We start from the raw sequence: 11,264 nt of genomic DNA on the forward strand, positions 1-11,264 counted from the left end.
AGGTTAGCCGTAGCAGGACAGAATACATGTGTGTGAATGAGAAGGGCCCAAGTGGAGGTGAGGTTACAGGGAGTAGATATAAAGAAAGTGGAGGATTTTAAGTACTTAGGGTCAACAGTCCAGAGCAACAGAGAGTGTTACTCTTTTTTTCAACAAGAGTAACAGGGGATGTTCACCCTAGCTCAGTCACTTACAGAATGATCAAATTTTAGGTCTGAGAGTCTAGAGTGGGCGGAGCTGCCCGATTTATCCAACCATGGCTGAATCGTCCAACTGTGGCTATTTTATTTAACCGTGGCTGACCACGGCTCACGAACCCTCAGGAGGGTCCAAGGTTGTGTAGAAGAGGCTCACGAGGGTCCGACTTGGTCTCGATTGAAAGAACTTCAAGAGTTGAAATTTTTCAACAAGAGCAACCAGAGGTATTCACCCTTGGTCAGTCACTTACAGAATGATCAAACTTCTGGTCTGGGAGTCCACAGTGGGCGGAGCTGCCCGATTTATCCAACCGTGGCTGAATCGTCCAACTGTCTGTGGCTGTTTTATCCCAACCGTCGTCCATGCCCCCCCGAGAGCAAGCTTGGACCCCCTGTGCCTCCCCTCAAAAGGAAGAGGCTACGTCATTAATAAATATATAGATTTTTTGCGATAATTTGACCCTAACGAGAGATGCGGAACCAAAGTTTGGCTCAAGTTTCCAGTTGGATCCTATAGAGCGATACACCGCCAGTGGCAGGCTGAAGCCGGCTGAAGCAGATTTCTAACCGCCTGCTCGGAGCGAAAGAAAACGCAGCCAGACTAGAGGAGAATTAACGGTAAGCAACTTTTTATGTAGGCTAATTTGTAGGCTAGTTTGTGTAACAGTGAGAGAGTGAGATGTTTGGCCAGGAAAAGTTCCAACTGACTAAACTAAGTAGTAAACAAATTGCAGCCACCGTACAACCGTTTGCTTGAATTAATAAGTGTTGGAAGTTTTATGATAGCGTGTGGAAGTGATTTTCTAAATCTAGTAACGGCTAGCCTGAGTAGATGTTATGCTATAAATCCATCTCTATCAGTTTTACTTTGTTGTTTTAAATAGTAAGCACAGACGATAACAAAACACATTCATTCAAGCAAACCAGCAACAGTGTATTTATATAATGGGACTCTAAAGTGTTGTTTGTTTTCCTCTGTAGTTTTTAACCAAAATGGAGAGAAAAAAGGACAACATGTCCTATTTCGCCCCCCAATGTAAAACCGAGAAAGAGACAAAGCCAGATGGTCCAGATGTTGAGGGAACAGAAGAGGAAAAGTAGGAAGTGGAAACTGAGGGAAGGACAGAGGACTGAGTAGCAGAAGAGATGTACAGGGAGAGACTGATTTTGATCAGGAAGAAGAGATGGATTCTGATGTTGTGGCTGAGGGTGATGCAGGCAGAAGATACAAGTGCATCCACAAGCAATGGACCATCAGGTTTGTTGTGCTGAAAAAATGCTAGCTTTCTCTCACAGCAGTGCAACTAATGTTTTGTAGAAGTTAGTTGTTTTATGATTGAGATTAACATGAATTGGACTTATTTATCAATAGGATAATAGAAATCCAAATAGTGTTTTATTCTGGCCATTATATATGTGCATTAATCTTCTTTTGTTTTTGTTTTTTTGCTGAACATTTCCCTCAGATATCTGCAAGACCAGGGAGGACCCTCCAATGCAGCCAAACCTGAAAATCTTTCCACGGACCTTGACGGGGGACCGTAGGAGAAGTTTTAAGGCGGCGTGTCAATCGGTATCTGCATATTGTTATGCTTGCAGACATTTTAGCCAACCTAAAACCACAGACACTGTATTTGATGCACCATCTGGATACAAGAAGTGGAAGAAGGCAACGTACAGTTTTTCAATCCATGCCAAGTCTGAGAGGCACAAACAAGCATGGAGGGACTATCAAAGAAGTGTAACTACTAATGCAACACTGGCAAATGCCCTGAACAAGGACAATAGGAGAAGTGCTACTACTTACTGCCACTCAGAACATTGCTCAGAGAGGACACAACGAATCTGCTGCCTCAGATAATGAAGGGAACTTTATGGCAATTCTAGAAACAATTGCTAACCATGACAACACTGTGAAGTAAAGGTTGACATCTATTCATAAAGTAAAGTACACAAGTAAAATCATTCAGAATGAGATTCTGGGTTGCCTGGCAGACATGGTTCAACATGAAATTACAGAAGAAGTAAAAAGCAGTGGAGTCTTTAGCATCATAGCAGACGAAACAAAAGATGTAAAAGAAAAAAAAGAGCAAATTTCAGTAGTACTCAGATACTATTACAATGGAGCAATTAATGAAAGTTTTCTCCATTTTGAATCTGCTGAGAGACTAGATGCAGACAGGCTTAGTGAGAAAATAATCCACATATTGGAGAGTCATGGTCTAGAATACAAAAACAATCTTGATGGCCAGGCATGCGATAGTGCTGCTCAAAATATGCCTTTTACATCCATTGCAATGCCCACTGTCTTGATTTAGTTTTAGTAGATACAGTCAAAGCTGTCCCAGAGGCAGAGGAATTCTTCTCATTGCTAGAAAAACTGTATGTGTTCACTTTTGGATCATATGTCCAACCCAAATGGCTAGCGATACAAAAAGACATGTATGAAGCTGCACCAAGAGAGCTACAGCAAATGAGTGACACACAATGGGCGTGACAATTTATATCGCTGCGAAGCATTGTGGATAGATTACCTGCCCTTAAGTGAGTGGTGCAAGAGATAGCTCAAGATCACAAAGGTGAAAGATCTATTGAGGCCCGAGGTCAACTGGCACAGATAGACTTTGCTTTCATAGTGCATCCTGTGATCCTCTGTAAAGTGTTTGGTGAAACAAAACTGTTGTCTGACATGCCACAGTCATCATCACTTGATATTTCAAGAGCTGTTGATTTGGTTAATGCTTTGGTTCAGACATTGAATGACTTCAGGCAGAAGTCATTTTTTGATAACTTGTGGAATGAAGTGTTGAACATTCCTGAGCAATGTGATTGTGCAGTACAAGCAGCAACAAAACATCCAAAAAAGCTAAGCTGTAAACTTGGTGAATATTGTGTTCTGACTAGTGTTGGTCAGAGAGAGTCAGAACAAGATAAAGACTGTTTTTGGACAGCCTTTTTATTACCCTGTCATTGATCAAATGCTCAATGAGCTCAACAAACGATTTTTAAAGACAAGCTGTGACATTATGAATAGCATCCAAGCTCTAAATCCCCAAAGTGATTCATTTCTGAATGAGACAACGCTGTTTTCATTTGCTCGATTGTATGATTCAAATGTTGATGACTTGGGGCACGAACTGCATCAGTTTGGTCGCATTTTAGAAAGGAAATTACAGACGGGGATGCAAAGACCCTCTACTGTAGTGGATCTGACACTGTTTATTGAGCTGTATCAAGAAGCATTTTTTGAGCTCTTCAGACTCTGCAAAAAAGCAGTTGCAATCCCAGTGAGTACTGTGTCTTGTGAGCGGGTTAGGGTTAGGGTTAGTTTTTCTACCCTAAAGCTGGTGAAAACCTTCCTTGGGTCAAAAATAACTGATGGGAGATAAAGCAATCTGGGTGTACTAAGTATTGAGTCTAGGAGGGCAAAGGCTTTGAATCTTGACCTATTTTTTGATCGGTTTGCCAAAAATCACATAATCCGCAGAATACAGCTACTGTAATATGGAATTTTTCGAACATACAGACTGGGATACAGAGTCCCACTTTTACAGTGGAGCTGGTACTCATATTGTCACTGAAACAGGTAACATTCTCTGAGAGACTGAAATATTTTCAGCAAAGTAGAGTTATATTTTTTTAAATATTGTTACTGAAAAAAATATTGTATCTGAAACAAGTAACTGTAACTGAGTTGATTTAAATTCTGCAGTAAAACTTTGAAATACTCGAAGGCAGTCTTTGTCTTTTTTTTTTTTTCTCACAGAGAATGTGCCTCTCTGACAAAGCAACTGGCCCCAGCCTGCCCCCCTCTGAAGCTGGTCTAGAACCACCAGTGAAAGATCTTCAAGAGTTGAACATTTTCAACAAGAGTAACAGGAGATGTTCACCCTAGCTCAGTCACTTACAGAATGATAAAGGTTTAGGTCTGGGAGTCTAGAGTGGGCGGAGCGTCCCTGTTTATCCTACCGGCCATGGCTGATTCATCTGATCATGTCTGACTGTAGCAGCCTAGACGGCGAGAGTTAACGGTTTATTGAGCCATATCAAGAAGTATTTTTTCTTTCTCATATTGTCACTGACACAGGTAACATTCTCTGAGAGATTGAAATATTTTCAGCAAAGTAGAGTTATATTTTTTAAATAATGTTACTGAAAAACATATTGTATCTGAAGCAAGTGACTGTAACTGAGTTGATTTAAATTCTGCAGTAAAACTCTGAAATACTTGAAGGCTGTCTTTGTCGTGTTTGTTTTCTCACATAGAATGTGCCTCTCTAACAAAGCAACTGGCCCCAGCCTGGCCCCCCTCTGAAGCTGGTCTAGAACCACCAGTGAATGAACTTCAAGAGTTGAACATTTTCAGCAAGAGTAACAGGAGATGTTCACCCTAGCTCAGTCACTTACAGAATGATAAAGGGAGTCCAGAGTGGGCAGAGCTTCCCTGTTTATCCAACCGGCCATGGCTGATATATCCAACCGGCCGGCTGAAATATCCAACCAGCCATGGCTGATTTATCCAACCGGCCGGCTGAAATATCCGACTGATCGTTTTTGTTTCCTTACTTTGTTTATTCATCTTATTGTTTTTGGGCAGTTATTTTGTTTAGCTTGATGTTGTCACCTGCCCATANTAGATATAAGTGCAGCAGTCCTCCACTGTCTCTTAGTTTGCGCTTCCCCGCCGTGTCACTCCTGGATCAGAGGTGTGTTATCTTAAGAGAACAGCGACAGAGTGCACCGTGCTCCGGTCTCCCCCCTGGCCTCGTTTTGCATTGATGAATGCCGGTAGTCGAGTAGGTTCCTCTCTCCCTTCGTCTTCCTGTACACATTAGACTCTACAACCAGGAAAAGCTCATCAGCTGGCCAAGGACGAGACGTCACCACCAGCTGATTGGCTGCTGCTGCATTTTCTCTTGTTTTGTCCCCGGCTGTGTCCCGGCTCTGTGTTGCTGTGTACTGCTTGGTGGCGCTGCTGTTCGGCTCGGGCTGGCTGTGGTTTGTCTGCCTTGCCGCTTTGGCTACAGCCAGCTTGGCCGCCCAGTGGACTGCAGACACCACCTGTTACCTGGGTTTAATTCCCTTATTTTAATCGTGTGATTGTGTAGAGTTACTCCCTTATCTTTGTTTATTTTGTTAACAAATTTGGATCAGCCCCCTTAACTTCCCATTGAATTTCAATAGTTGGTTTTGATTAATTTGATTTCTTTGTGTAACTTAGATATCTGTTTGGAGCAAGCGTTTTTGTTTCCTTACTTTGTTTATTCATCTTATTGTTTTTGGGCAGTTATTTTGTTTAGCTTGATGTTGTCACCTGCCCATATTAACTCAGTTTGTATATTTTGTCTTATATTTTATGGGGCGTCGTTTGTAAAGTGGCTCACACTGATATTAACAGCAACATTTTGCTACATTTAGCTTAAAACAACGTTTAAAAAAGTGGTGTGAATTTTTTAAAGTCAATTTTTACCACATTTACAGCAATATTTTAAATATGTTAAATATAATGTCACAGTTAAATCTAAATATTAAATGTTAAACCTAAATGTTAAATCTAAATCTAAATTTTAAATGTTAAACCTAAACGTTAAATCTAAATGTTAAATGTTAAACCTAAATATTGAATCTAAATCTAAATGTTAAATCTAAATCTAAATGTTAAATCCAAATGTGCTTGGAGAAACTAAATATTTAGCTAATATGCAAATACACAATGCCGGTCGCAGGAAGTACCAAAATAAAAGCCCGGGTGGTCAGACTGTGATTATAGCATCAAATAACGAATTAAAACCAAACTAATCGGAGAAAATGAACACTTGAACATAGATCAGCGTGATAAGAACTACCCAAAATGACAGAAACCATGTTTGGGGAAATTTTATTTGACTTGTACTTTAAGTTTTTGGTAATGTGAAGTGACTTTAAAAAATTCACACCACTTTTTTAAACGTTTGAAGCTAAATGTGGCAAAATGTTGCTGTTAATTTCAGTGTGAGCCACTTTACAAACGGCAACTCATAATATTTTGGTTAACTAATATCTGCTGTAATTCCGTTTTGTTTTATTCCCTTTTCATTTGCTGCAGGCCGGTGGTGGTGGTACTGGTGACCTGGGTGGAGGTTTCCCCACTTCTGTGTGCTGTCTCCCCCCTGGGATCGTGGGTGATTTCATAAAGTATGTGTGTGACTGTCACGTGTGCCTGGGTGATTTACATATATATTTTTTTTCAAATATTTTTATGTGTTGGATCTCCATCTCCTCACTAGCTCCTGTCCCACTAGTGGGCCTCAGCTCCTGACTAGGTCCCCTTTCTTCCATTCTGGTATGAATGGTGTTTTGTGGTTTTTAAAAGAACGTATATACATTTTTTTGTAATTAAGTGTACCTTTTTTTTTTTTTTTCTTTTTTTTTTTTTAAAGATTTAGAACTACGTCTCTTGCCTCTGAGTAAAACGAACCTGTGTGTCTTACTAATAAAAATGGTAGATAATACTTTGGGTGAAATGCCCAAAGTAGCGTTGTCAGGCAACCGTATGAACATATATTAGATCATTGTATTTGTAGATCCCCCTACGCTCGCCACACAACCACGGCCGATCACGGCTCACGAACCCTCAGGAGGGTCCAAGGTTGTGTAGGAGAGGCTCAAGAGGGTCCGCCTTTTTGGTCTTGACTGAAAGAACTTCAAGAGTTGAACATTTTCAGCAAGAGTAACAGGAGATGTTCACCCTAGCTTGGTCACTTAAAGAATGATAAAATTTTAGGTCTGGGAATCTAGAGTGGGCGGTGCTACCCTATTTATCCAACCGTGGCTGTTATCCAACTGCAGCCGTTTTATCCAACCATGGCTGAATCGTCCAACCACAGCTGTTTTATCCAACCATGGCTGAATCGTCCAACCATGGCCGACCATGGCTCACGAACCCTCAGGAGGGTCCAAGGTTGTGTAGGAGAGGCTGATGACTGTCTGACTCTTTGGTCTCGATTGAAAGAACTTCAAGAGTTGAAAATTCTCAACAAGAGCAATAGGAGATGTTCACCCTAGCTTGGTCACATACAGAATGATAAAATTTTAGGTCTGGGAGTCTAGAGTGGACGGAGCTACCCTATTTATCCAACCGTGGCTGTTTTATCCAACCATGAGATGAACCAATGAGAGGGGAGAGTGGAGTTAAGGATGAGCCTATGAGAACAGTGGGAGGTGGTTGGAGGTGTTAAGAAGTGGATAAAAATGGGTTGTTTTTCATTCTTTCATTCTACTTTGTACTCAGCATGGATCCGAAAATGTTGGAATCGGTTCGCGTGGACAACGCGGTTTCTAAACTGCTGGATGAAGAAGAAGAGATGAAGAGAGAGGAAGACTCGCCTGACAACTGGTCCTCATCAATGCTCAGTCAGACGCCTGTAATAATCTATCAAGACGCTACTGAGGTACCAGGCGCTCCACAGAAGAGCTGCCTGATGTATCTGTGCCGTACCCAGATGCCGCCGTTAGGAACTCTGCATGAAGAATGGTCTCTACAACCGTGGATGTCTGGATCCTGGGGTTATGTGTTCAAGTACGAGGTGGGCGAACTGTGTTTGTATCAGCTGGGTGATGGGGAAAGTCTGAGTCCCTCAACCAACATGACGGTGTTGACCACCGAGGATTGGGGAATGATGATGATGATGTTAAGGATGGCGGTTCCTATGAATAACAAAGATGTGAGTGCGGAGAAGCCTAATGAAGAGGACACATCTGATAAAGAGAATGAGGATGTTGATGCGACGACGTCTGAGACAGGGTATTGTTCAGAGGAAGAGGAGAATAAGGAGGAGGAGGACGAGGAGGAGGAGAAAGAGGAGAACCGGAAGAGAGTGAATAGTGAGAGTGAGAGTGAGAGTGAGAGTCCTCCTCAGGAAAAGCGTCCAAGAATGGGTATTCAGTTTGACGACAATGAGTTGTCTAAGATGAAAATCATCTTAGGGGCATTATGGCAATCCAGGCCCACAGTCTCAGGCAAATGGATGACTCATGCCAGTCTGCGTTCAGAAAATTGGGAAGGGAAGAGATCCGTCGACATTTTTGTTTTGGAGAAACTTAATCCTGACTGTGGGTTATTCCGCACTGTCTTAGTCATACCTACGACGGAATGGCTCGACAGGATGCTGGAGATAAGGGAGAGGATTTCAAACCTTTTCCAGAGCTGCCGCAACTGGAGAACATCGATGGTGGTGAGAACATTTCTAAACTTTTGAGCTTTTTTTTCCTCTGGGAAAAAAACAGAAAAAATTCCCACGCCTCCCTTCAGGGAAAAATCTCACAGTTTTAAACCACGCCTCCCCTCTGGGAAAAAAAACTCCCACTTCTAAGCCACACCTCCCTTCAGGTATTATCAAGAATGCGGTTGTTGCCAATGCAGTTTTTGAGATGCGCAGCACAAGATTGAAGTACTTCCTCCGTCCTCGTACACTCTTCCCATCTTCTTCTTTTTCCAACTTCACCTATATCTGCTCAATGGACTCTACATTCCACACTCCATATGAGGAGCAGCTGACTTCTGACGAGGCCGAGGAGGTTTAGCAGACTTCTGACGAGGCCGGGGAGGACAAGTAGACGGTGCCCGAGGTATCCCCTTGTTCCGAGGAGGAGGAGGAGAAAATTGAGGAGGACAAAAATGAGGACAGTGTTGACGGACTGATGCCTGATTGGGCTGTTGATACCATAAAATCTGCCATTTATCATTTACTCAACCTGACTATTCGCAACTACCGCATCGATCAGTGCTATGGGTGTAAGATCAGTCATCCTAGACAGCATGAATGCTGGGAGGTGTTGGAGGACGATTTTTTTCCTGGAACACTATCACCGTTTGATGAAAAGACTCATAACCCCTCACTTTATTCCTTCCATTTAGTGTCTGCTGATTAGCCACCACGTCCTCATGAACGATTTCAGAGTCCAGGTTGTGACAGGGACTCTCCTGCATGAGTTGAGATCGGTCAGGAAAATCTACGCCACTCTCTCCGATGTGTACGAAAATCTGACTAGACAGGATCCTGTGAAAATCAACCAGCTGCAGATCCTTGGTGACTGTTATACCGTAGCTTGTTAAGACGAAATTAACGGATTTATTATTACCTTCGTGAATTATGATTTTGGAAAACAAACAAAAAATCCTGTAAAAAAACAAAACACAAAACAACATGTAAGTTGTAAGTTTTTTTTTACCTTGTCAGAATATTCAGACTCTCTTAATATTGACTTTTTTAAATCATGTAATCAATTTGTAACCAGTTTTCTTGAGTTTGTAGGTTTTTTTTTTTTTAATTTTTAAAAAGTTTTTTAATCATGTAATCAAATGTATCCTGCTTTCTAGAGTTTGTAACTTTAAAAAAAAATCAAAAAAACTTTAACCAAATGTATGTAACCAAATGTTTTCCATATTCAGCCCCCCCCCCCCCAAAAAAGAATGTTTTTTAGTCATGTAACCAGTTTGTATATTCAACCAAATGTTTTCTTGAGTTTGTAACTTGTTGTCATGTTCAAACGAGTAAAAATGAAAAAATAAAAGTGTCTGTTTTATGTCTTTTTTAAAGGTTTAAAAATTAGCTCGCACAGAGCATTAGAGCAGATGGTGTTTGAAGGTTTTAGAGTGGGCGGAGCTACCCTGTTTATCCAACAGTTGCTGAATCGTCCAACTGCGTCTCTTTTATCCAATCATGGCTGAATCGTTCAACCGTGGCTATTGTAATCCAACCATGGCTGATATATCTGACCATGGCTATTTTATCCCACCATGGCTGACCACGGCTCACGAACCCTCAGGAGGGTCCAAGGTTGTGTAGGAGAGGCTCATGAGTATCTGACTTTTTGGTCTCGATTGAAAGAACAAGAGTAACAGGAGATGTTCACCCTAGATAGGTCACTTACAGAATGATAAAATTTTAGGTCTGGGAGTCTAGAGTGGGCGGAGCTACCCTATTTCTCCAACCATGGCTGTTATCCAACCATGGCTGAATAGTCCAACCGCAACTGTGTTATCCAACCATGGTTGAATTGTCCAATCGTGGCTATTGTAATCCAACCATGGCTGATTTATCCAACCATGGCCGAACATGGCTCACGAACCCTCAGGAGGGTCCAAGTTTGTGTAGGAGAGGCTTACGAGGGTACGACTTTTTGGTCTCAATAAGGAAATGTTCACTCTAGCCAGTCACTTACAGAATGATCAAATTTTTGGTCTCATCCTCTTGGGGGTCACGGGGGGCTGGGGGCAGGAGCCTATCCCAGCTGACACTGGGCGAGAGGCAGGGTGTCAGTGTTGCCAGGCTATCGCAAGGCTAGAGACAGATAATTTAGAGTCACCAATTAACCTATCCCCAACCTGCATGTCTTTGGAATATGGGAGGAAGCTGGAGTACCTGGGAGAACATGCAGACTCCACACAGAGGGGCTCCCTCTTGGACTTGAACCAGGAACCCCCTTGCTGTGGGGCGACAGTGCTAACCACTATAACACCATGCCGCCCCCAATTATTTCATTGCCTTTGGAGCCCCAAAATTTAAAAAAAAAATTCTATTATTATTATCTCTACCTGGCTGCCTGTCTGCCCTCTGGTACTTGGACTGATGAATTAAGACTTTCAGGTGCAAATAAAAAGATGACCACTTTATACTGTATTTCAACCACCCGGAGAAACACTGAGTCACCTACAGGTGGCCTTTTGTTTGCTGTTTAGCCATGGAAAAACTGACTTCCGCCACAAAGGGGAAAATACAGATTTTTTTTTGCTCTTTCTTTTCTTTTTTTATTTATTTTTTAAATAAAATTTGGGCACACTTAAATATCTTGAAAGTCGATTACCAAGATGTCTGCTGAGCACATACAGAGAGACTTTTGCAATTTATAAAGATAATGTCATATTATTCTGTATAATGGGTACTAGGTGTTGCGGTATTTCTGGAAAACAAACAAACAAACAAACAAAACAACAAAAAACAAACAAACAAAAAAATTAATATAATTTAAAAAATGTACCAAGACGGGTAGCAACACATTTGTACAAGACAAAATATCATATATAAA

The 11,264-nt window shown here is 41.6% G+C and overlaps 1 protein-coding gene and 1 long non-coding RNA gene across 2 annotated transcripts; both read left to right on the forward strand.

Moving 5' to 3' along the window:
• Positions 1-327: 327 nt before the first annotated feature.
• On the forward strand, positions 328-4,426 carry LOC126386684 (uncharacterized). Its single transcript, XR_007569524.1, has 2 exons — positions 328-815; positions 1,664-4,426. It is a non-coding gene; the product is annotated as an uncharacterized LOC126386684 (long non-coding RNA).
• A 1,749-nt stretch (positions 4,427-6,175) lies between these two features.
• Positions 6,176-9,459, forward strand: LOC126386266 (uncharacterized). Its single transcript, XM_050038492.1, has 2 exons — positions 6,176-6,371; positions 7,468-9,459. The coding sequence occupies exon 2, from the start codon at positions 7,469-7,471 to the stop codon at positions 8,432-8,434; it is 966 nt and encodes a 321-aa protein (XP_049894449.1). The 5' UTR covers positions 6,176-6,371; position 7,468; the 3' UTR covers positions 8,435-9,459.
• The last annotated feature ends 1,805 nt before the right edge of the window (positions 9,460-11,264 follow it).

The sequence above is a fragment of the Epinephelus moara genome, chromosome 24 (genome assembly GCF_006386435.1).
Source record: "Epinephelus moara isolate mb chromosome 24, YSFRI_EMoa_1.0, whole genome shotgun sequence".
Taxonomy (NCBI): Eukaryota; Metazoa; Chordata; class Actinopteri; order Perciformes; family Serranidae; genus Epinephelus; species Epinephelus moara.

Excerpts from the sequence above, each read along its gene's own strand:
- LOC126386266 (XM_050038492.1), top strand. The coding sequence starts at position 7,469 with ATGGATCCGAAAATGTTGGAATCGGTTCGCGTGGACAACGCGGTTTCT.